Here is a 27367-nt window from a genome sequence, read left to right as displayed (position 1 = left end):
AGGTGGGGGAGGGGGGAGAGGAGAGAGGGGAGAGGGGAGAGGAGACAGGAGACAGGAGACAGGAGACAGGAGAGATATAGTTTATAGTGACATTAGATTGAAAAACCATGACAACATTGAGATCCAGGTATCTGCATGAGTTTGTAAGTAGTTATCTGTCAGTCATTATGAGGAAGGCTAGAAGATGAGAGAGAATAGAAATAAAACATTTGATGTGAACTATGTGTGTAAGTGTGCATGCAAGTAACTGTGGGCCCTTTATTCTTTCTTTCCTTCCTTCCTTCCTTCCTTCCTTCCTTCCTTCTTTCTTTTTTTCTTTCTTTTTCTTTCTTTCATCCTTTCATCCTTTCTTAAGTTTTGGAAGAATTAAAATAAAGATGTATCAAAGGGGTGTGGCTACAATGAAAGATAGGATGTATTTTTTTAGAATTTGCTGTCTTTTAATGAAAATTACGCTCACTTGATATGACTTCTAAGGCCTTATTTCCTTTATAATCTACCCTTACTAGAAGTAAGTTTCAAACCCCCTTTTCAGCTTTTTAAAATCTGAGTGATATGTATATATAAATGCCCTTAACACTTACACAGGTGCTTATGGAAATCTCATTTACTTCCATCTTTCTTCAGCTCCAGGCAGAACAAAAATAGGATATTATTTTAACATTTTTGAAGATGGCTTTATGGCTGCAATTTAATGAGCTATTTGCTGACTGCAGATTCGGTGTGGGTGTAAATCCAAAGGCCTTTGACATTAAATATTCCAAAGAATTGAACTGGAACGTTTTAAGAAGAAAATAGATAAAAATGGAATTATACAGGATCCATTTCATATACAGCTTTCTCTGATGTTACCAGCAAAGCTCCTTACTAATAATTTTAAATACCCTTTATACAGGCACAAGATGTTCTTACTCCAGTTGCTCAGCAGCCACAATGGTGGCATGCTGAAATTCAAAAGACAGCAAATAACCGAAAGATCACATTTGTTATTACCATATCTTGAATGCCACAATTCATGAAAAATGGCCTAATTTGAGTTAAGTAGACCAATGTGTGAGTGAAAGTAAATGTGCTGCTTTGTATCACTTTCTCTTCACACTTCTTATAATTCCTCTCACTTAGCAAAATACTAGTTCTAGCACTTTATGGACACTATTAGTTCTGGTTTGAAAAAAACCTTTCTTCTGATATTCTTTTAGCAGTTAAATAGGCCAAACCCGGGCTCTAAAAGGGGCACAGAAATGAATATATCTGATATGTAAAGGAATAATTATATCATAAAATGAGTTATCAGTAATAGTTTATAGACCTAAATTTATTATTACTAAAACCTGGAAAGATGATCATACTTGAGTTTTGAACCTGCAGCTACAACCTGTTTACAAAGTCCTCCTAGGTTTTTTATCTACTTTGCTTGTAATAGATAAAACTGTTCTCTTTTAGTCGTTTGAAGACCATCCTTAAATTCTTACTTTAAATTTAAACAAATGTCTGTTGGCAAGGTGACTGACATTGTTGAAGCTACTTTTGTAGCTTGCTGGTGCTGGTCCCCTGACTAAAACTAGATTTCACTTCCTAACTCTGGAGTATGGAGTTCTGATAAACAATCATGAGTTCTCAGAGTGAAGAGGTTGGAGTGGGGGTGTGGTGCTTTGAATAGAAATGGTCTCATAGACTCATATGTGTGCATGCTTGGCTCATAGGTAGTGGCAAATATTAGAAGATATGACTTTGTTGAAGTGCATTATTGGAGAAAATGTGTTACTGTGAAGGGTGACTTTGAGGTGATATATACTCAAGCTACACCCAATATGGCACAGTCTCCTTCTGTTGTCTTTGGATCAAGGTATAGAACTCTCAGTTCCTTCTCTAGCAGCATATCTGCATAAATACTGCCATATTTGGAGCCATGATGATAATGGACTGCCAGAGTTGAGCCTTGGCAAAGTTCAGAATCCGATGTGTAAACAGGCAAAAGAAGACTTGGACCAAGAGGTGCAGCTCACACAGCTTGCTTCTTTAAATACCATTTAAGACTACCTGTGAAGGGGTGATACTACCCCTAGTTAGGCAAATCATTGCACATCAAGCAGTTTTCAAGAAAATGCCTTGCAGAGTTGCCTGAAGGCAATTGGATGGAGGAATCTTCTCAACTCCAGTTCCTCTTCCCAGAAAGTGTCAAGTTGACAAAATCTAACCAAGGCAGGTGTTTTGTCATTCCTGAGCTAATTTATAGTCTAGAGTGAGGGCAAGTGTTTGCCAGTAAAGCTATGCATGATGGTGTTGGCTGCTTTCTTTCTTTGACACAATTTCATTCAACGGTTCCATGGACAATATGGAATGTTTGAAAACTAGTATTCTGGTGTGTTGAAGAGAACCAAGAGCAAGGAATAGTTATTAAGTGTTGATTTCTTATAGTTATCCAAATACTTTGCTGATACTTTAGATTTTTCTGTGAAGATCTAGAGACGTCTTGGAGATTCTCAGTAGCAAAATGTTGGTGAATTTGGGAAAAGGCTTGAAATACATGGGGTGAATAGGAAGTTAGTCCTTTAGCTAAAAATGAAGCACAACTTTAAAATCAGTAATTTTTAATTGATGTAAAAAAGAATAAAAATACCCCTTCGTCTTTTAAGAATTCCAACTATACAAAGGTTCTAGGGATAAAATGAATGGGTCTATTTTTACCATAATAAGCATAATATTGAACTATTATTGTCTTGAAACAATTTTCATATTTTTAACAACACAATGGAAAATAAATTTCTAGAAGACACATGTATTCAATGTGAAGTTCTGGCAAAGGGACTCTGTATGCTTTTATTAGGCATACAATCTGAATTGGTTTCCTCTGTGATAAATAACTGACCACTTGTGATTTATGGACTTGGAGTAACTGAATTTCTTGGAAGTCAAGAAATTCAAGCAAAAATATTACATATGTTTTCAGAAAGATGATTACTTAAAGAAAAAAATGTGAGTGATGCCAAGTTCCGAAATTCTATTTGAAAACATTGTTCTAACAAAATGAAGCTCAAGATAGTCTTCCTAAGTTTCTGAAATATGTTTGCTAAATAATCCTTAAAAACATAAGGATATACAGTATAAAATGTGCAAATTTTGAGTTGAGGACAAAAGTGAAAAGCACAGTAGCATTATTTTCACCTACCCAAGCACAAAAATGCATTACTGAGCATAGGAGAAAAAGGGGGAAAGTTCTTCAGGAACAGGAGCTAAGCAACAGCTCATTTTACCTGATAAAGTTTAATATTAGTGAGTCAGTGTAATTTTTATGTAAGTAGATATTTAAAGGAAAAAATGTATCCTCTAAAACAAGCTTTGCCATGGTAGGCCAACCACTATATTCACCAGCTTTTCCCCACCTCAGTCTGTGAATGTATTTGTTCCATATAGAAGTTCTACTTGATTGTTGGTTGACAGGGAAACAACCTGTAAAAAACTAAGGAAGACACTGAAGACCTAAAACATGATACCTTAGAACAGTGAGTGTGTGGCCTTAGCTTAGTCTGTTCTGGAATTGTGGACAGCATTAAAATTGGCTGCAGAAGATGATGTTCAAGGGTTTTCTTCATGGTTCTAAATTGGGTAATATTACCTGGATTAGAAAAATATTAATATCTGTAAAGATATTGTTTGTTTGTGAAAATAATTGATACATTTTATGCCATTTAAAACACATGCAATTAAAACTCTACTTGACTTGAAATATACAGAACAGTATCTGCAACAAGTAATTAGCCATCCCAAATACTAATGGCAAATGATTTGTGAAATTTAGGTTGGACATCAGAATTCTCTTAAATATCATTTAATTTGTAAAATTTATAATCTTGATCATTGCTCCAGATGATATTTACCTTATTTCCTGCTGAATTGTGGGAATTTTACCTTATTATTTTCATTTTTTCTGTATCTTTATTGTCTTCAACATCTCTGCATTAGAACATTTTCTAGTCTTTTCTATGTAAAATAATCACCTTTCAGATTTTAATAATTCTCTGCTTCCGACTCCCTTCTTAAACAGGAGGAATCAATCTGCCTCTTTGTGCCAGAATAACAGTTTCTTTGCACATTTATTGAAGCCATTTTTCTATACCATAAAAAGAGTAAGGCACATATACTTCAAAGCATATGGTTTTATTACATAAACATCAAGAGTCATCATACAATGTTCCACTTCAAAACAGATGTGTGTATATGACACATATATACACATATAAATATATCTTAAAATTTCCTAGAAGTGAAAGCTTTTATCTTTTTGCATTTAAAATATATTCCACACCAGTTTCACATATGTTTTCCAATTTAATATCACGTATTTCCTCAAGGGTAGATGTAAACTAAAACTGTGATGTAGGCACTCATGTTTTTTATTCTTTGTCAATTTGTTGTCAAAATTAAAATTTTAATTATCTGAATAATGTCTTCTTAACCTTCCCCACTTATCTCAAGAATCACCTATACCTTAAGTAAGCTACTTCAATTTGAGTTAAGAAAGTACAAGGTTGAAATAGTTACACACACACACACACACACACACACACACACACACACACACACACACAGAGTGAACTATTCAGATAACTGTAGTGATTGAATCACTTTTTAACTGTTTCAAAGAAGTGATAGTCTACTTTGTTATTTATTGTGTTTTTATAAATAAAACCAAAAGTCATTAAATGTGTTGATGTATTCTAATTCTGTATTTTACTTGCCTATAGAGAAATGCTGCCATAATTAAAGTCAGTGGTTTCTTCCTTAAAGATTAAGCCACATTCAGCATAAATTTAGTATAACCATATATATGTGAGATTTATACATGTTTACAGTTTGTATATTTAGTGGCAAATATCATGCCTATGTGTAGCATGAAATGAGTAGTAATGGTGATGATTCACTATTTGAGATCAACTCTATGGACACTATTTGTAACATACCAAACAATGAATTAAGTAAACAAATGAGTGAGGAAAAGTTCAAAACTATAACCAAAAATAAGCAGAGGTCATTTATTTCTGTTCAGCTAGAATTTTCTAAGGAATTCACCACAACAAGTTTAATGATGACATTGTCAAAGGCTCATGGAACCTTATACCAAATTATTGCTGTTTTGTTAGCCCAACGAAAACACTTGTCTTGCTTGTGACTATAAGGTGCTCTCATACTGAGCATGAAATATATTGATTTAACTGTGATTGAGTAACTCAGAAAAATGAGTTGAAATTTGCTTAGTTAATAACAAAGAGCAATGTTACTTATTTAAAAATATCAATTTGTATATTATCAGAGATTAATTTTCATAAATATCTTGAGTCTATGATGTTTGATCTTTCATACATATTCTTGGTTGTTATTGTAATATTACACTGTGGAAGAGAAGAATTGGCTCTAGCTATGTGAATGTAGTTTATCTTTTAAATTGCTTATACTGAGAACTCCTTCAGATACCTTGAATATATACTTTCCAATACATGAAAATATTAATCATCAAAGGAGATAAAACACCTAAAGTATATCAAAGGTAGTGTTAAGTTCACCTAGCTTACCACTTCCCAATTACAGAGCTTAATTTGGCTTAAAGTTATATAAAGTAAACATATCAGGAATAATCTTAGATAATAATTTTGTGTAGAAATAGGATTTATATGATTGAAATTATACTTATTAATCAATATTAACAATGACTTACATAAACACCATAAACACAGCAAAATACCAACAATAAGTAGTTCACATTCATGCTTCAACATTCAAGTCACTCCTCTCTACATGTATCAACTACATTGCTTGCTTACCACATAATAGATTTCAGAAGAAGAGAAAATGAAGAAATAGAATAAAAATGAAATATGTGACATTGCGGGCTTAGAAAGCTTTGAGCAATGGCCTTCTCATAGCTACTGTAATAACCTCATACCATCACAATTTTTCCCTATTACCTATTTACATTCATATAGCTATAAATATATTCTGTGTGTATTTTCTGTATTTACAGTATATATACACCTATGTATACACAATACTTTATTCTTAAACTCATTTATGAACATGAAGATCAATTTGCACAGCATAATGAAAACATATTTATTTTTCTTATATAATATTCACTTGTTCAAAAGTGCAAAAATATCATACAGATTAATATTCTTTCTCTCACTAAAAATCACCTTTCAAGCTTTAGTTTTTTGTAATTTACAAATAAATTATGAAATACAGTTCATTCACAAATTGAAATTAATTACAATGTTGTTGCAACAAGGCATTGCCGAGGTCTTGATTTTTAATGTACTTGAAGTCATTTGTCTTTCAAAACAAAGACATCAATAAGTTATTGTTAATTCGTGATGTGTTTACTTTTGAATTATTAATAAAATAAGCAATTACAATTCTAAAGCTCATGCTAGTCAAATGGCATTTGTGTACAGTATTAATCACTGCTATTTCCATTTATTTTTGTAAAAATCTTCTTCAGAACAATTTGTCAGTCTGCTGAAATGACTAAGTTACATTTCTGGAAAGTTTATACCATCTAGAAAAGGCTAGAGGGTGCGTGAGGCCAAATTGAGAAGGAATAATGTTAGTGGATGCCCAGGAGAAGTAACATCAAATTCAAGAACCATTTTAACTGCTGCTTCCAGGCCTTCAACTTCTCCTGCCTCTTGAACAAACTGAAAAATGTTCAGTTCTTTAAAACATTGATTGTACTCGTCCGTTAAATATCAGTTGTGGTGCTCCATTGCTCATGTTGTCTGTCATTTCCTGTTAGCAAAATAAAATGAATGAATTAAAACTCACTTTTAGAATAAGACATTGATATGCCTAATAGAAACCCAAAAAATTACAGGCCACTGTAAACCATTTTGGAGGGGGGGGACAAGAGTAGGTACTGTTGCTGTGATTTAAGCAATGAAATTTCATGGCATCTTGTAGCACATGAAAACATTTAGGTGACAGTCTAGGTTGGGAGACTCTATCCATATGTTCAATCCCTGCCCCCCTTCTTCAACTCTGTTATAGAAGGAACTAACCTTAAAAAAAATAAAAAAAGATACCTAGGTGGCCAGGTTTTTTCAATACCCAAGCTCTTCTGTCAAGAACATGAACAATGTGCCAACACATTTTACAGGTGTTTATAAAGAACCAAGGGACATTTATGTTTCAGTGAGAAAGATGCTTATTGTGTTTAAGCTTTATTTATTTTTTCAACAGGTTCTCCAGATATAGCCCAGGTTGGCACTAAATATGAGTAGCTCAGAGTTGCTTCAAACTTGAAATTCTGCTTCAGACATGTGAGTGTTAAAATTCTAGATGTAAACCATCATGGCTAGCCAGAAAAATTGTTTATAATGACACTGTCACACAGTTAAAAAAAGAAACAATGAAAACTTGGAGCATGTTTTAAAAGAACTCAGAGAAATATACAAATATAAAAAAGTAACATAAAAGTCTCATTTATTACTATATAAAATACTGAAATAAATCTTAGATGATTCAAATTTATACAGCTTATTGACTGGTTTTATTTTGAGAGTTTTTTTTTTAATAAAGCCCAGGCTTGTTAGACACATACTATATATCTAAGAATGGCCTTGAACTTCTGTTTCTCTTGTTTCCACCTTCTGAGTTTTAGAAACTCAGAAAATTACCACTATGCCTGGTCTAAAGATGCTCAAGAGACTAGGCAACAACTTTACCATCTAGGTCACATTTCCAGGTCCTGTGTTTATGCTCTTAAGCCTTTCATTGCACAATGGGATGTCATGAGTTCAGAGGCCAGTTAATATTTATCAAAGTACATGTATTATAGATAGTATATTAGTAAATTTTTCTATTATGCAAGATTGACAATTCTACATTTCAAGAAGCTGACTTTCAAAAGGGCAGCAAAAACATTTCAAGTGAAGCTGCTTTCTTAGTCTTCTGCTTGCTGCTCATTCCTATCTTCTTTTTGTGTTGGAGAAACTTCTAAGAATGAACACAGTGAAAGCAGGACTGAAAATGTTGGATAATTGGGCTGTTGTTAAGTTTATGATGATAGAAAGTGATTGACATAAAAATTAACCCATCTCAATTCCCCAAATTATTATAAAATTTCATGAAGCACATTTTATTTATCCTGTTAGAAGAGAAAGAAAACTTCTTAGAAAGTACATAAAAATAAGAATCTCAGGGGCTTTTTCTTCTCCTTAAAAAGACTTCAAATTAAAAATGTCTAAAACTCATAAAACTAAAGTATCAATTTATTTTATAAGATTTTAAGAAAAAATGTCCTTTAAAAATCTTATAAGTTCAAAGAATATTCTTAACGAAATTCATTCAATCACAGACACATTAAAATTATCACTAGAAAATAATAGTGAAAGTTAGTTTTAAATGGATGAGTCTCATCATTTCATTTGCAAATTGGCATTTCCAATTTAATAAGGCTATACTCCTAATTTGGACAAGAGCATACTTGGATATTTATAAATAAATATATTTCTTTTAAATGGACTGCAAATGTCACTTTCTGCATTTCCAGTTATTCTCTTTGGCCAAACTGAGAGCCTTGAATATTTATTGTTAACAACTGAAAATACGTGAAATGAATTGGAAATGTAGTATATCAGATAATTTTGCCAAAGGAAAAAATCTATAAAGACATTTAACTATATTAATGTTAAACTTTGCCTATCTGTTCATGTAATTTTGGCATGATAGAAATACAGTTTGTCTTTATCCAGACTCATCTATTATTAAAAGCAAAAGTCTCATCTGTGAATGATGATACTGAGTCAGAATTGTGATGCAACAGAGAATAAAGGGAATAGTGAATCATCCAAGCAGAACTGCACTTGGATGCTTAGAGGCAGGCTGAATATTTGAAATACTCAACCAACTTTGAAGCTGTACAATTTTGCCATGTAGATTTATGCTTGCTCCTCAGAGTAGCCCTTCTGAAAGTGATACTTTGAGGGGCACACAGCATCAGTCCAGACTGATCCAAGGATACCATGGCTTTTTAATAGAGGCAGTGCTTCCTATAGCAACATTACAATATGGTAACTCCCTAGAAGTCAGCGTACCTTGTAGGTAACTCTGGTGTCGGGGGCACCACCGGGCAGCTGGGCAAGTCGGTTATTTCAATAGCCCTCAATCTCTAATGTAAATATAACAATTATACAATAAATATTGAAGAAACACATGCAAAGAAAAGCTAAATAACACCAGCATAAAAACAGAATATAAAGGAGCTGCTATCACAATAAGCAATAATCTTCTATTTTTAATGACCTACTACTACTTTAAAACTAATAAGTTCTTCTATTTATAATGCCAGTTCTTTTATTTTGAATGACATGTACAATCTGATCACAATTGCTCCCTTGAAGAAATTAATGAGAATCTATTCTCTATATGTATAGATAGTATTCAAAATAAATACAGATGAACTACAAAATAAATACTTATTAACTTGAAAATAACACGATAAAGATATGTATAACTTTTGTTACTATTTCTCTTATGCTATGATTGTACTATTTTATTTTCAAGAAATAAATCAAAATGTAATTTGCCCATTATCTTAGTGAGTTAGTTTTACAGATGTTTATCTTTGTCTGAATAGATGAAGTAATAAGAAATGAATTTAAAAATATGTATCAAATGTTAATAGGAATACACACAGATCTTTCTATACTGTTTGCTCTTTAATGAAACTAATATAACTTTCTGTTTTGATAGGTTTGATGAAATAATTATGCAGGCAGCATTTTGTAAAATACAAGCAAAGCTATGGAAATATGCATGAAGTTTAAATGAGAATTCAATAAAGATTTATATGGCTTGTAATATCTGCACTGATGGACAAGGCTTTTTGTCATCTCACTAAAGAGCCTCTTTTATGCTTCAGGATCCAATTTACATAATCAAATGCATCTACTTATAAGCAGAAAGAATGTACTGGAAAAGAGAATTCATGTGATTTCTAAAGCTGGCATTATTGAGTGGAGGCTGTATTTAGTTTATGTTTTTCCTCAGTATAATACATAAAAATACATATTTATAAGGTGCTTAATATTTTATAAAATGCTATTTTAGGAACTATGGTTTCAAATAGACAGAGGCTACAAAATTCTGTTGAAAATAACTGGGCTTATGAATTGCAGAGAAAACTAATTGAAATCCCCTGTTCTTAATATATTAGGGTCAAAATTACAAAATCAGATCCCACAAATTGTCATGTAAGCTTGCAAAGTGATTCACCTAGATTGTAGTGCTCATTGCATAGCAGCGGTGTGAGGAAAAATGAAAAAAAAAAACTTACTTTCTCAGCCATTTCATGAGAGTGATGCAGGGAATGTTCCCTTTCTGAGAACATCCTCCTTTGCTCATAGCTTGCTAGACGACAAGTGAGCCAAGAAGAGACAGTGCAGCCCCCAATGCCGATACATGCCAAAGACATGGAAGCAAGATGCAGTGGGTACAGGGGTGAGGTCTTATTTGTGACAGCCCGAAGAAACTGAAAATTCAGGATGCCTCCAATGAGTCCACAGATGCAGCAGGCTGAAAAGAGGATCATCTGAGAAAAAAAGAAGAAAAGAGAGTTAAAGCTGATAAGGTTAAGGTGTCTAGAACATAGAGCCTCATGTTGCTGCAGGCCAAGGATGGTGAACCTGCAAAGAAAAGAATGTTTTCTTTGTTTATAAGAAGGTAGGACAGGTTTGCCTGTCAGTAGAGACTCTATTCAGTTTGAAATACAGTGGATGAAGTATATCATAAAACTTCCAAAATGGAACCAATTAATAAATCTTATGAGATTCTGAAGGAAACCAAATTTAGCTTTTGGCTAGATTCAAATGAAAATAATACCTGTGTCCTCTATGCATGGTTGTTGTGTTAGGAACAAATATTGGCTGTGTGATTCCTAATATAACATTTATACAATATTTATACAATATATTGTATAATACAATAATAATAGTATTAGAGCAAAAAGCACTAATAAAATTCAGAAGAATGCATGATGATCAGGTCAGATTCTCTGACTTAAACTGAGTTTCATTGTGTTGTCTTCTTTATGTATCCAAGTATCCATAAGCTTCTGCCTAGGTGACCTTAGGAAATTTATCTTAATCTTTTTTCCCTCATTACTCTCTTGTATATATCTGGCCCAGCATCATTCAAATCTTTTTGTTACTCTCTTGCACCACCATGAACTATTACAGTGTTGTTTCATTGAGTGTTTTTTTTTTTTTTCTTTTTTTTTTTTTTACTGTTGATCTTACTATTGGCTTAACAAGAGTCTCTCTATTCATAAAGGTAAGATGTTAACTCAACCTAAAGAGGGTCCTTGGTAGCCTGTGCTTTCTGTGTAGTAAAAATTCTTTGAATACTTAATAAATTTAGTTGACTATTTAAAGAGCTTCATAATAACTTTATGTGCTTTGGGCAAATGGTCTAAATTACATTATAGGATTTACTAGATCTTTTATGAGGCTATACTAACTTATTACTCATTCATATTTCTATTTTCTGGAACACAGTAGCCAATTACACTCCTCATCAAAATTCTTGAGACAAAACATGAGGCCTCTTACACATCAGGCATGGACAACTTTGTACTTGGACAACTGTACTATTTCTACCCAAACCTTTCTTGTTAATTGATATACCATGCACACTTTATCTCAAAGACACATATTTTTTATAGAAGTAATTTTGCTTTTTCTTTGGACCCCTAACAGTATAAACATAACTTTTTCAGAAAGTCTTCCTGGACACTACTGATTTCACCTGTTGTGCTAATTCTTTAAGGCAAACAGTTTTATAACTTACTGTAGTGTTTATTTTTACATTATAAAATATTGTTTGTTGTCAGTGGTTAGTTGAGCTCAACAATTATTATTTTTTGAGTATCCAATACCCACTGGCCCTAAGTGAGGGAGAATCTATAACATGAGTGATTCTGTGTTAATACACTTGAGTATAATAAAGTTTAACATATAAGCATGATATGGTCAAAGGGGTCTGGGGAAATTAGGCTGATTTAGGAGTAGAGAGAGGAAATATTTATCCAAATAGTTTCATAAGCAATTTCCTTGAATGAAGTTCCAGGTGAGAACCAGACAATGAACGTATAAAGCAGCACTAAATAAAGCTTTTTATTAGTACAGTTACTTGTTTCATTTATTCAACTTAATTCTGCCTTACTTATTGTGGTTAGATCAGGGTACTTATCAACAGGGCTGAAGCCCTTATGATAGAGAAATTCAATCTTTTAACACTTAATTTAATATAGCATTGAAAATTGATTACCAAATCAAAATATCAAATTTAGTGGGAAAATGTATTTCAAAATTTAAGTAGAATAAACTAGTTACATCCTATTTTAAATAATACTCACTTGCCTTGAAGTTTCTTGGGTATATATTTTGGGTATATATTTAATAATTTGAAGACAATGCTAAGTGATTATACATTCTAGCATTCAACTAGGGAATGAATGTTATCATAAAAGCAGATGAAATACTTATTTTAAAATAAACATGTCTCTTATTAATGTTATTCTCAATATCTGTAATAATTAATGTCACTACATTCATATGTGTTAGTAGAATATTGTCACCTGTGAATTCTAAAATATTATTAGAATTAGTGTCCGGTTCTTAATCATATACTAGTTTAAATCACATTAGACAAGAGATTCTAAACTGAAAAGATATAGTAAAAAAGACATGTTGTAAAACATTTAATGTACACTGTAACATTCTTGAGGCTATCTGACACTAGTGAAATACAGGTAGGTAACAGGCTAATGGTAACTACATCTACCATTTACATAACAGTTTTCAATTAGAAAGACAATAAAGACATAAAGTGCCTTAAAATTAAACCACATCTCTTCCTCTTTCCATTACTTCCATTAATTTTTTACTTCTTTTAATTTTTTCTTCCAAAGATTCCCATTTTATTTAAAAGTTTAAAAATCATGTTATACATGACTGTCACAGTGGATGCTTCATCTGCCTTTCCTCAATAGAAATGATCACAAAGAAAGAAATTTGAGAAAGATGGAAGATGAGGATGACAAGGAGGTCCCCATTCACTCTAGGACCTGATGTAATTGGACAACTTTTTTTTGAGCTCAAAGAACATTCTCCAGGGTTCTTGTACAATTTGGTTTATCAATTTATAAAGGTTTATGTTATTTTCTATAGTACTCAGTAAAATAAACCATATCTTTTCAACTCTCTTAAAATTTTAAGAAGTCTACTTTTCAGCGTGTAGTTAACAGGGAACATGTTGCATACTCTGTAATGATAAAATAGTCATCTGAAAAAGATTAAATGTGTATTCACAGTAATAGACATGAAATAAATATATCTTAAAGAATTAACTGTAAGCATAACATCACATCTGTCTTGGTGCTTTACAAAATTAGCTTCTTAGTTAAAATAAATCTCTAGGCACAGATCTATATTTAACCAGTTTAATTTCTCAGAGAGTAAGCTTTACCTTTATTTGTTCCTTGAAGGACCCAGGTGATTGCCTTTAAGTCTCTAAGTGGAAAACTGCACAAAATCCCCTATATAGCAAATATCAAAGGTTGAATAGTCATATGCTAAAAGAGTATATCAGAGCTTTTCAGGGACTTTTTTATATTTTATAATCTTGATAGTTTTCTTTAAACAATAAGTCTATGATTTGCTTTCCAGTTTTCCTTTAATTGTAAATTAGCTTCATTAAAAAACAAGAATGCTTATATTTCAACCCTTCAGTGTACTATTCAAATAATGCAAAAACTTACGACAAGTCCTGACTTTTTTTTGGCGCACAGTATTCCACATATGCCACAAAGAAGAAACTGCAAAAGAAAGGAACAATAATTGCATCAACATAGAGAGGAGCAGCTTGTATTTTCAGCTTATTATAATCCATTCATGACATTTGCTCCCAGGAAGTTTACATGTTTCAGATTTCCCTTAAAACCAAAAAGTTACTTATTGTAGGATACTAAAGACCAACAAAAAGGCTAAAATGTAATTATTGTTTTTTTTTAACTGTTAAAAAATTTTTGTTGTTTTATTGTATCATGAGGCATTGAAAACATCTGCACAAATCAATATCTGGGTTGGTGAGGTAGCTGCTTTCTCCTTCACGTCTTTGGGTTACTAGAGCAACTTGTCAGTAGCTTAAAAACAAAACAAAATCAAAACAAAACCTGACAATCTTTGCATTTGTAAAGTCTCTACAAGGCATGCGCTGGTACAACACAAACTTTTTCTGTTAGATGCAACTAATGTAGCATCCAAACATCATGCACAACACCGTGGTGACAGAAACACACTGCACCCACTCTCACCTTGGGCCTGCTCATTTGTGTATGGTATTTGCAGCATTTGGAAGACTGAGATAGGATTGGGAAGAGGGAGGAGGAAACAGCATGACTATCTGTCCAGGAAAAGGTCAGTCAAAGTTGTGCAAGGCAAGCCTGAACATGTCATTGGTACAAACCCAAGCATTGTTGATGTTCTTTAATAAAAACATCTGGTGGAAACCCATGATGGGATCTTCATCAGCCTTAAGCTGGCCTACAACCATGCTGATGATGCAGCTATCTGGTGTAGGCTGATGGTCCTGTGCCATGATACCATGCTAAATTTTCTGGAACAGAATGTTAGAAGTTATCTAAACTTCTCCACAATGGCAGCTTTCCCCTGGAATTGCTGTCTTTCCCATGGAAGCCATGATGCATAATTATAAACTGCACCTAGTTGGGTTCTGCTATTATCAAATAACTGAATACAACTGGATTCAATCTGCTCCCAAATTGACTTTTCTCCTATCCTGGAGAGTCACTCACTTCACTGAGACTCATGAGGCTGGCATGATGGCAGCAGTGGCAACCCAGTATACAGTCTGTATGTATTGTTTTTAAAAGGTAATTGTGGGACAAGCAAAATAATTTTATCAATAGGAAAAAAATGCAAAGTATAAAAACTAGAATTTTGCTCCTCTTGTTTTGTTTTACTGTCATTTCCATTTCTACTCTGTCAGATGTTATATTACATCTACTCATAGTAAGCACTTAGGACCCAATAAGTTATTTTATATTTATGAAAGATAACCAAAATAAAAAGACCAGATATAAAACAAAGAGATTATCCTCCAAAGAAATATGATATACACCTTTCATTTTCAGATGACAGCTACATCATTTTGACATAAAGATTAACTATGTGGACATTCCAAGGAACCCAAAGAGAAGAAAGTGTTGATAGTATACAATTTCACATAAATAGAAAATAGGTCACAGAGCAGCTTTGCAGAACCCATGTTAAAAATACTTTATATTATAAAGTAATCAAGACTTTAATCTGGAAAGAAATATTTAGGGATATTTGAATGCAAATTTGTTAATACTTGACTTGACCTAACCGTGTAGCTAAAATAATTAATTCATCAATAAATAGTAAGAAGGGACTGGAGAGATGGCTCAGAGGTTAAGAGCACTGCCTCCTCTTCTAGAGGTCCTGAGTTCAATTATCAACAACCACATGGTGACTCATTGCCCTCTGTAATGTGACCAAATGAACTCTCTGGTATGTCTGAAGATAGCTACAGTGTACTCATATACATAAAATAAATTAATTAAAACATAATTAAAATTAATTAATTAAATTAAAAAACATAATTAAAATTAATGGCTTTCAATTTTACTAAGAAACCTTTCATTTAATTTTAAAATTTTTGTTATTGTTATCTTAGGCAAGTAAGATGAAACAGTGAGTAAGGTTCTTGCCACTATACTTGACAATCTGAGTTCAATTTCTGTGACTCACAAAGTGGAAGGAAGAACCAACTGCTCTAGGATGTTATCTGATATTCACATGTACACAAACATATACATACAAACACACATGCAGCTATATACATAAATGTAATATAATTTCAAAAAATCTTAATTTATAGCTAATATTAACCAGTTTAAACTAAGTATTTAGTATCTGGGTATATATTTTTAAAAATAAATACCAAAACATCCTAAGACTTTTCTGAAATAACATGTATGTGAGAAAAATGGGTAAGGAAAAGTGCTGTGAAGGAACTCTCCCTTAAGAAAGTAAGACAGTTATAAACCATGTATATAGCAAGAGAGTTTAATGGGCTAGTTAAGATACATAGAATTTGGTAGATATCTTAGACAGCATTTCGTTTTTTTGTTTTAAACTATTTAAAAAAAAGATAAAAAAATTTTAAACATTTTTGCATAAATGTATACAAATAAAATTGTGTCAGTGCTTGTTTTTTTTTTTTTTTTTTTTTTTTTTACAATGAGCAAAAAGTACATGTAAAACAGGATGTAACACAGAATTAGTCAACATTTTCTTGGTGTGTAAGGATTGGGCATAATGTCTTTTTTTTTTGTTTGTTTTGTTTTGTTTTCTTTTTTTTCTTGAACTTCACACAGTCTGTGAGTTGTTTCTAGGGCAGTCCAAGCCTCTGGGGTTAGCATCCCACTATCAGTGACTGCATATTATGTCTGTTCTTTTGTGACTGGGTTATCTCACTCAGGATGATATTCTCTAGATGCAGCCATTTTCTTATGAATTTGGTTAAGTCATGGTTTCTGGTGGCTGAGTAGTATTCCATTGTGTAAATGTACCACAATTTTTGTATTCATTCATCTACTGAAGGACATCTGGGTTCTTTACAGCTTCTGGCTATTATAAATAGAGCTACTATGAACATTGTGGTGCATATATCTTTGTTGTGTACTAAGGTGTCTCTGGGGTATATGCCTAAAAGTGGAATAGCTGGGTCTTCAGGTAGTACTATGTCCAATTTTCTGAGGTATCACCAGAGTTATTTCCAGAGTGGTTGTATCAGTTTACAACCCCACCAACAGTAGAGAAGTGTTCCTCTTTCTCCACAACCTCACCAGCATCTGTTGTCATCTGAGTTTTGCATCTTGGCCAATCTGACTGGTGTGAGGTGGAATCTCAGGGTTGTTTTGATTTGCATTTCCCTGATGGCTAAGGATGTTGAGCACTTCCTTAGATGTTTCTCAGCCATTCGATATTCCTCACTTGAGAACATTTTGTTTAGCTCTGGACCCCATTTTTTAAATAGGTTTTGTTTGATTCTCTGGTGTCTAGCTTTTTGAGTTCTTTGTATACCTTGGATATTAGGCTTCTATCTGATGTGGAATTGGTAAAGATCTTTTTCCATTCTGTTGGCTGCTGTTTTGTTTTCTTGACAATGTCCTTAGCCTTACAGGAACTTTGCAATCTCATTAAGTCCCATTCGTCGATATTTGACCTTAGAGCTTGAGCCATTGGTGTTTTGTTCAGAAAATTTTCTCCTGTGCCTATGAGTTCTAAGGTTTTCCCTAATTTCTCATCTAATAGTTTCAGTGTATCTGGTTTAATGTGGAGATCTTTAATCCACTTTCACTTGAGCTTTGTACAAGGATATAAGAAAGGGTCTATTTTCATTCTTTTGCATGCAGAGTGCCAGTTAGACCAGCACCATTTGTTGAATAGACTGTTCTTTTTTTTTTTTTTTTTTAAATGATTTTATTTTTCAAAACAAAGATAGATGTAAAGATTTTAAACATTTTTTGCTTAAAATTATACATTTTTGTCAGTACTGTTTTTTCAGACATTAAAATAAATTTTACATAAAACCATGTGAATATGTTTTTTAGTCGGTACTTGATTTTTTTCAAGGGCTTGACAGTATGCATTGAAAACGTACTAGTTGCAATAAGCGTAAAGTACATGCAAAACAAAACGCAACATGGAAATAGTCAAAGTCTTCTTGTTTTGTGAATATATGTATAGTTTTTGTTTTCTTTATTTCTTGGACTTCATACAGTCTGTGAGTTGTTTCTGGGGGAGTGCAAGCCTCTGGGGTTAGCATCCCACTATCAGTGACTGCATATTATGTCTGTTCTTTTGTGACTGGGTTATCTCACTCAGGATGATCTTCTCTAGATGCAGCCATTTTCTTAAGAATTTGGTTAAGTCATTGTTTCTGGTGGCTGAGTAGTATTCCATTGTGTATATGTACCACAATTTTTGTATCCATTCGTCTTCTGAAGGACATCTGGGTTCCTTCCAGCTTCTGGCTATTATAAATAGAGCCGCTATGAACATTGTGGTGCATATATCTTTGTTGTGTATTAAAGTGTCTCTGGGGTATATGCCCAGAGAATAGACTGTTCTTTTTCCATTGAATGTTTACAGCTCCTTTGTAAAAAATCAGGTGACCATATATGTGAGGGCTCATTTCTGGATCTTCTATTCTATTCCATTGATCCACGTGCCTATTTCGGTACTAGTACCATGCAGTTTTTAGCACAATTGCCTTGTAATATAGCTTGAGGTCAGGGATAGTGATTCCCTCAGATGTTTTCTTGTTGTTGAGGTTGGATTTTGCTATTCTAGGTCTTTTGTTATTCCATATAAAATTGCACATTGATCTTTCCAACTCAATGTAGAACTATGTTAGAATTTTGATGGGGATTGCATTGAATCTGTAGATTGATTTTGGTAGGATGGCCATTTTTAAAATGTTGATCCTTCCAATCAATGAGCATGGAAGATCTTTCCATTTTCTGCGATCTTCCTCGATTTCCTTCCTTAGAGGTTTGAAGTTCTTTTCATACAGGTCCTTCACTTGCTTAATTAGAGTCACACCAAGGTATTTCATAGTTTTTGTGACTATTGTGAAGGGTATCTTTTCCCTAATTTTTTTCTCCACATGTTTGTCCTTTGAGTATAGGAGGGCTACTTATTTGTTTGAGTTAATTTTGTATCCAGCCACTTTTCTGAACTTGTTTATCAGCTGTAGGATTTCTCCCGAGGAATTTTTGGGGTCACTTAAGTACACTATCATGTCATCTGCAAAGAGTGATGTTTTTACCTCTTCTTTTCTGATTTGTATCCCCTTGATCTCCTTTTGCTGCCTAATATCTCCAGCCAGGACTTCCAGTACTATGTTGAATAGGTAGGGGGAGAGTGAGCAGCCTTGTTGAGTCCCTGATTTTAGTGGGATTGCTTCAAGTTTCTCACCGTTAAGTTTGAGGTTGGTTGTTGGTTTTCTGTATATTGCTTCTATTATGTTTAGGTATGGACCTTGGATTCCTGTTCTTTCCAGGACTTTTAACATGAAGGGGTGTTGAATTTTGTCAAATGCTTTCTCAGCATCTAATGAGATGACCATGTGATTTTGTTCTTTGAGTTTGTTTATATGGTGGATTACATTGATGGATATCCTTATATTAAACCATCCCTGCATCCCAGGGATGAAGCCTACTTGGTCATGGTGAATGATCGTTTTGATGTGTTCCTGGATTCAGTTTGCAAGGATTTTTTGAGTATTTTTCCATCAATGTTCATATGTGAGATTGGTCTGAAGTTCTCTTTCCTTGTAGGGTCTTTGTGTCGTTTAGGAACGAGGGTTATTGTAGCCTCAAAAAATGAGTTAGGTAGTATTCCATCTGATTCTATCTTGTGGAATAGTTTGGAGAGTATTGGTGTTATTTCCACAATAAATGTCTGATAAAATTATGCACTGAATCCGTCTGGACCTGGGTTTTTTTTGGTTGGGAGGTTTTTGATGACTTCTATTTCTTTAGGTGTTATGGGATTATTTAGATGGTTTACTTGGTCCTGGTTTAACTTTAGGATCTTGTATCTTTCTAGGAATTCATCCATTTCCTCCAGATTTTCACACTTTGTAGAGTATAGGTTTTTGTAGTAGGTTCTGATGATTTCTTGAATTTCCTCAGTTTCAGTTGTTATGTCTCCACTTTCCTTTCTGATTTTATTAATTTGTATACTCTCTATTTGCTCTCTAGTTAGTCTGGCTAGGGTTTTTTTTTTTTTTTTTTTTTTTTTTAATCAATCTTGTTGATTTTCTCAAAGAACCAGGTCTTGGTATTGTTGATTTTTTCAATGGTTCTTTTGTTTCTATTTGGTCTATTTCTGCCCTAATTTTGATTATTTCTTGCTGTCTACTCTTCTTGGGTGTATCTGCTTCCTTTTCTTCTAGGGCTTTTAGCTGTGCTGTCAAGTTGCTGATGTTTGCTCTCTCCAGTTTCTTTTTGGAAGCACTTAGGGCTATGAGTTTTCCTCTCAGTACTGCTTTCATTGAATCCCATAGTTTTGGGTATGTTGTGTTTTCGTTTTCATTGAATTCTAAAAAATCCTTAATTTCTTTCTTTATTTTTTCTTTGACTCTGCTATTGTTTAACAGAGCATTGTTTAGTTTCCATGTGTATGTGGGCATTTTGTTGTCTTTGTTGTTGTTAAAGACCAGCCTTAGACCATGGTGATCTGAGAGGATGCATGGGAGTATTTCAATCTTCTTATATCGATGGAGGCTTGTTCTGTGTCCTATTATGTGGTCAATTTTCGAGAAGGTGCCATGGGGTGCTGAGAAGAAGGTGTATTCTTTTACTTTAGGATGATATGTTTTGTAGATATCTATTAATTCCAGTTGGTTCAAAGTCTCTGCTAGTTTTACAGTGTCCTTGTTCAGTTTCTGTTTCCATGATCTGTCCATTGGAGAGAGTGGGGTGTTAAAGTCTTCCACAATTATTGAGTGGGGTGAAATGTATTTTTTGAGCTTTAGTAGGGTTTCTTTTATGAATGTGTGTGCTTTTTTATTTGGAGCATATATGTTAAGGATTGAGAGGTCCTCCTGACAGATTTCCCCTGTAATGAGTAAAAAGTATCCTTCCTTATCTTTTTTGAAAACTTTTTGTTGGAAATTTACTTTATTTGATATTAGAATAGCCACTCCAGCTTGCTTCTTGGGGCTGTGTGCTTGGAAGTTTTTTTCCCACCCTTTTACTTTGAGATAGTGTCTGTTTGTCTCTGAGATGAGTTTCCTGTATTCAGCAAAATGCTAGATTTTGTTTATGTATCTAGTCTGATAGCCTATGTCTCTTTTTTGGGGAGTTGAGTCCATTTATGTTAATAGATATCAAGGAATAGTGGTTTCTGTTTCCTGCTATTATTGCTTTTGTAGGTTGAATTGTGTCTGTGTCTTTTTCTTCTTTTGGTTTTCTTGCTTAGGAGTTTTCTTGTTTTTACTAGAATGTAGTTCCCCTCATTGTATTGGGTTTTCTACCTATAATTCGTTGTTGTGCTGGGTTTGTGGTCAGATACTGTGTAAATTTTAATTTGTCTTGAAAACCTTCATCTCTCCATCTATGGTTTTGCTGGGTATAGCATCTTGGGCTGGCACTTTTGCTCTCTTAGGGTCTGCATGATGTCTGTCCAGGCTCTTCTAGCTTTTATAGTCTCTGTTGAGAAATCGGGTGTGATTCTGATTGGTCTGCCTTTATATGTTACCTGACCTTTTTCCCTTACTGCTTTTAGTATTCTTTCTTTGCTTTGGGCACTTGGTGTTTTAACTATTATGTGTCGGGAGGAATTTCTTTTCTGGTCCAACCTATTTGGAGTTTTGTAGGCTTCTTTTATGCTCGTGGTCATCTCATTCTTAAGGGTTGGGAAGTTTTCTACAATTTTGTTGAAGATATTTACTGTGCCTCTCAGTTGATACTCTTCTCCCTCTTCTATTCCTATTATCCTTAGGTTTGGTCTTCTCATTGTGTCCTGGATCTCCTGGACATTTTGGGTTATGAGCCTTTTGATTTTTGGATCTTCTCTGGCTGTTTTGTCTATGTTTACAATGTTGTCTTCTGCCTCTGAGATTCTCTCTTCCATCTCTTGTATTCTTTTGGAAATGCTTTCTTCTATGACTCCTGATTTCTTTTTTAGGTGTTCTACCTCTAGGGTTATCTCCTTTAGTGTTTTCTTTATTCTGTCAATTTCCGTTTTTTAATTCCTTCTTCCATTCCTTCATCTCTTTGGTTCTGTTTTCCTCTACTTCTTTGAGTTCTTTGAATGTTTTTCTTGTTTCCTCTTTAAAAGCTTCTGATTCTTTTTGCTTTTCCTCCCGTTCTTGTTTAAGTATCTTTATCAGTGTCTTGAGGTATGATTTTAGGTCTCCATCTTCTTTTTCTGGAATTCCAATGTTTGCTTTTATGGGAGAGCTGGGTTCTGGTGTTGCCATATTGTCTTGTTTCCTTGGGTATACTCTTTCGCTTTCCTCTTGCCATCTTGTTGTCAGTGATATGTTTTTGCCTCTCCCTTGTATCTGGTCTGTGTCCCTGTTTAGGTGGTAGATGGGCTGAGCCCTGTACTGCACCCCAAATCGCCGGGTAGAAACAGAGGTTCCAATGCTGTGTTCCTGGTCCCTGGATCAGTCAGGGCAGCGGCGCGCTATCCGTGAGCCCTCGGCAGAGATCTCTCTGCTCCCTAGCTGCCCAGATCCCCTCCTCACCAGTCTTTAAACCTTTGGGAACTGTCTTTTTTTTTTTAAATTTTATTTTACAAAACAAAGATTAAAGGAAAAATTTTTTAACATTTTTGCATAAATGTATTCAAATACATTTTTGTCAGTGCTTGGCTTTCTTTCTTTTCTTTTCTTTTCTTTTTTAAGTTTTGATACTCTGCATTAAGGTCTTACTAGTTACAATGAGCAAAATGTACATGTAAAACAGGATGTAACACGGAATTAGTCAATGTTTTCTTGGTGTGTAAGGATTGGGCATAATGTCTTTTTTTTGTTTGTTTTGTTTTCTTTTCTTTTTTTCTTGAACTTTACAGAGTCTGTGAGTTGTTTCTGGGGCAGTCCAAGCCTCTGGGGTTATCATCCCATTATCAGTGACTGCATATTATGTCTGTTCTTTTGTGACTGGGTTATCTCACTCAGGATGATATTCTCTAGATGCAGCCATTTTCTTAAGAATTTGGTTAAGTCATTGTTTCTGGTGGATGAGTAGTACTCCATTGTGTAAATACTACAATTTTTGTATCCATTTATCTTTTAAAGGACATCTGCATTTCAAATTATGGGGAAATAATAAGGATTGTTTGTTTAATCAAAGACATTAGAGAATATTTCTAAACACATAGAAAAATTAACATGGAGTACTTAGAATGTTTGTGTGTGCATATTTCTGTAAATGCCATAGGAAAATACAACTTAGTGAATTTACATAAATTCAGAGGAGTAAGCAATATTTTCTAAATATACAACCAATATAATGTACCGAAATATACCTTGGCTTTTTGTGAAATCTTTTGTACTGTTTCTATCCTGCAGTCTCCAAGGCTGAGTTAAAACAAGTCCAGTTTGGAAAAAGTGTGTTTCTTTTACATTCTCAAGCTTCAGATCAAAACCTAAGCATGTCTTTGTTTTTAACTTTTACTAAATAATATATTATTCAACGTGGAACTCAATTTACCGCATATTAATTTTTGAAGTAATTGTTGTGTGTGCCTTCATCTGTCTTGAAATCTATATATACTACCATTATTTATTTACAACAAAGCTCAATGGGCCTGAACAGAATGAGCAGCATTTTCTATTCCTGCCACTTAGTTGGGACATCTAGATATGGGAAAATTGCTTATTACAATTTAATCACTGAAAGGCCTTGTGGAGGGAGAATGTATAGTAGGAGAGATGTTAGGTAACGTTTTTCCATTGATCTTTAGTCGAGTATTTAAAAATACTTCTGTAAAAGTTATTTATTTAGGGTATCTAAAATAATGAAAATCTTAAGTACAGTTGGAGAAATCCTGGCTTAAATTTAGCCATCCTAATTTATGAAGAAGAATATTCCCACATTAAAGTAGCAAACCTTTTATTCTATTGCCTATTTTTATTTGCCACAGGTCATGGCACTGATAGGGAACTTCACAAATGATCTAATCTAGTTAGTCTTGTTAGTTTACAAATCTTTAAAGGTTCGAAGAACTAGAAGTCCAGAAAAGTTTAATAACTAAAGATTATACATGGAAGTTATACATCATATGAATAACAAAACATGCAATTGAAATCTTTATTAAGTATTTGTTAATTTGTTTATAATTATATAGTGGAAATGGTTTCCAAAGAAAGGTTTTAGTTTTCAGTGTGAGCATAGTTAGCAATCTACCAACAAAACACCTGCTTACCTACAAGAACATTCCTTAACCTTATCATTCTTAACATTTGTTCTAATTAAATGAGTAGAAAGTTAGTAATTCCACTTTAATAGTCATAGTCCTGGGTTACTATCTGGAGCATGAGCCAGTCACAGGTCATGAGGAACAGAATTTAAAGGCTGGCATCTCAAAAATAATCATAAGAGGAACTAAATGTCATTTTTCATTATAATGATTCTTGTATTGATAATTTAAATTTAGTATATTAAGTAAGACACACAATTCTTAATATAAAAGTCTTGAGCCAAAGCATCCAGCCAAATCTATATTCAAATGTGAGATTTTGTGAATGCTAACCCATTTGGCCAGGGCATTGAAATAAGTCAAATTATAGAGGTGATGAACCACTTTCATCTTAAGACACCCTATTAAAATTATTTCTCATATTATATTAACTGCCTCAGATGAAATAATTTTCACCAAAGTTTAAAAGAAGATTTCTTGGCCAGAAAGCAGAAAATGTTCCACTTTTCTTCCCAAATACTTTAATAACTGTCACACGATCACACATTTTTAAAAGAGTTGGTGAATTTAAAGAAGCACAGAAACTTTATGATGAAAATTACAAAGGTTAAAAGTAGAAACAAAGCATCTGAGTGGCAATGGAACTGTAAATACAGAGAATATCCAGTAAATGGGGGGGGGGTGGGGAACAAAAAAAGTGTAAATCAACAACTGTCAGGTCTTTAATTTTTTTTTTTTTTTTTGGTGTAGGCCAATCATTTCTTAGTTAAAAATGATCACTATGAACTTCCTTAAAACTATTACTTTGCAATTTTCCACATAAAATACACATAAATCCTGGCTAGATCACAGAAGTGACCTTCTGCCTTAGAGCTTCCTTTCTTTGGGATTGCATTTCCTTAATGATTCATGTAAAACTGTATAAAATTTACATCAAATTGAAAAACCTTTTTAAGGTCAGTGGTTCTTAAAATTGGCTGCAGATCAGTTAAAATGTTCTGGGAATTTACCATTGGAATGTTTAGTGAAATCAGGAGTCACTTTTTAATCTTCCCAGGTGATTCTTGAGTACAGTATGGATCAAAGAATCACACGAATTAAGGTTCACAGGCATGACTAACTACTTTACCAGCAAATCACTCACTTCAGCTTCTACAGTAGCATTGACTCCATGATTACTCTCAGGGAGAGGAGGAAAAGAATGAAGGCCAAATTAAGGCTGTTCACTGGAGACATACTGTCTAAGTTCATAATAGAAGGTCTAAAAGTCAGGGTTGTTTGGTCTCAAATGGCTGTTAGAAACAGGTAGCTATTTCATCTTCATGTAATTTTAGTCCACCATGTGCCTTTCATCATTGTTAATAGATTTTTTTCCCTTAAACCTCTGATACTTCATAAGCTTTCTCGAAATACTTTTATGCTTAAAGTTGGCTTGATATATAATCAACTATGACATGGAAAGATCTGTAAAAAAAAAAAAAACAAGTAATTGCAGATTAGAAATTGAGAAAATGGGCACTGAAATGATACATATACAAATAATAATTACAGGAAAATATTAAAAGAAGAAAACAGAATTAAGTGACATTAATAATAAAATAGCAACCGATTAAAATATGATCCAAAAGCCTGAATCTTTTTATTATTATTATTTATAGAATACAATGTCTCAGACCCAAACTCCAAAGGCAAATGAGAAAGCTTTAAGAATTGGAATAAAGTCACAAATCACTCAAGGGCAGACCCTATTTTTTTGTTTGTGGACTTTTTGTTTCATTTTGGTCATTTTTTTTGTTATCTTTTTGTTCCTTTATTTTGCTTTTCTTTCTTTTTCCCTGCTTTGAGAAAGAAAAAGAGAAGGAGAGAGGAAGAGAAGGAGAAGACATGAAGTTGGGTATGTAGGGAGGTAGAGAGAATCTGGGCAGAGTCTGAAGAGGGGAAAACATGATCAACATACATGAAAATATGCTTTTAAATAAAACAACAATAGCTTTAACTTTAACCAGTGAAGATGTTAGTCTGCTGATAATTAGGAGTTCCAATAATTAGAGAAAAAAATTGTCCTCTATAATCTCATGCTGAGGAAGAGGAAGCCTAAAGACAGGACTAACTAGAAGAGAAAGGAAATTTACAACATGAGAGAAAATGATGGGTCACTGATGGTTGAGAATTATTTTTTGACATGCATATTTCTGACCCATACTTAAACCATAACCACATAACATGACCACAAAGATGGAATTTGTACATCACTAGAACTCTTGTTCTTATTTCAAATGTGTAATGTGGCCCACTGAATAACCCATCTTTTCTCTTATTGCTGACAAAAAAGAAAAGAAAACCAAAATAATCATCAAGACGCCTCAGGAAAGAAGATGTGTTTGGCAAAGAAAAGGAGGAGGGAGAAGGGAAGGAGGAGGAGGAGGAGGAGGAGGAGGAGGAGGAGGAGGAGGAGGAGGAGGGGAAGGAGGAGGAGAAAGCAACAGTACAGGAAAAGATAGTCAACATTGTTTGTGCCAGAAAAATGAAACTGCAGTTAAACAGTAATGCAGAGCTATGAGAAGGTTAATGTAAAACAAGAGTCAGAGATACCAACAAACAAAGCCCTTGGTGAGAACAATTATTAGTGATCTGGAACAACAATAACTATACTGGTTGGCTTTTGAAAATGAAAATAGTACAACTGTTTAGGAGAATGCTATAGTAATCTCTAACCAAGCTAAGAGCATATGCCTTGATTGCAGTTTTGAAACCTTCTGTAGGCTTCACTAATTATTAAAAATCAAAACAAAACTGAAAATTATGACTAGGTAGGTAAAGTGTGGTTTGAAGAAATCAGAGAGCTAATAATTCAAACACAGGCAAAATTTAAATGTACGTTGCTTAATATTTATATCCATATGCTTATTACTCTATACCTTTCCTTTCCTTGTCAGGTTACAAGAAATATTTCAGTGACATGACAGTCACCAAGATTTTTGATTGTTTGTTTGTTTTATGAGTCAAGATCTCCCAAAATCTTCTGCCCATGTTCTACCCTGGAGAGGTTGCCCAGGACTTTTACCATTCAAGGATTGATAAACCCTTAGCCAGACTAACCAGAGGGCTCAGAGAGAGTATCCAAATTGACAAATTCAGAAATGAAAGGGGAAACATAACAACAGAAATTGAGGAAATTCAACAAATCATCAGATCCTATTACAAAAGCCTATACTCAACAAAACTAGAAAATCTAGGGGATATTAACAATTTTCTAGACAGATACCAAGCACCAAAGTTAAATCAGGATCAGATAAACCATCTAAACAGACCCATAACCCCCA

The 27367-nt window shown here is 33.7% G+C and overlaps 1 protein-coding gene and 1 pseudogene across 3 annotated transcripts in view; both read right to left on the bottom strand.

Annotated features, from left to right (window-relative positions):
* Positions 1 to 6711: 6711 nt before the first annotated feature.
* Positions 6712 to 27367, bottom strand: part of TMEM196 (transmembrane protein 196) — a gene marked incomplete at both ends in the record, with an annotated part of 84975 nt that continues 64319 nt past the window's right edge. For both annotated transcript variants that reach the window (XM_080922098.1, XM_080922099.1), the window contains 3 exons: positions 6712 to 6783; positions 10331 to 10585; positions 13814 to 13870. In XM_080922098.1, coding sequence (XP_080778224.1) covers positions 6712 to 6783; positions 10331 to 10585; positions 13814 to 13870 — 384 coding nt within the window. The remainder of the gene's footprint in view (positions 6784 to 10330; positions 10586 to 13813; positions 13871 to 27367) is intronic.
* LOC308437201 (nuclear transport factor 2-like) lies at positions 14473 to 23340 on the bottom strand (annotated as a pseudogene). Its single transcript has 2 exons — positions 23336 to 23340; positions 14473 to 14853 (listed from the first exon to the last, which is right to left on the bottom strand). The product of its transcript is annotated as a nuclear transport factor 2-like (transcript).

Source organism: Micromys minutus (genome assembly GCF_963924665.1).
Source record: "Micromys minutus genome assembly, chromosome: 1".
Taxonomy (NCBI): Eukaryota; Metazoa; Chordata; class Mammalia; order Rodentia; family Muridae; genus Micromys; species Micromys minutus.
This window is presented reverse-complemented; position numbering and strand designations above follow the sequence as displayed.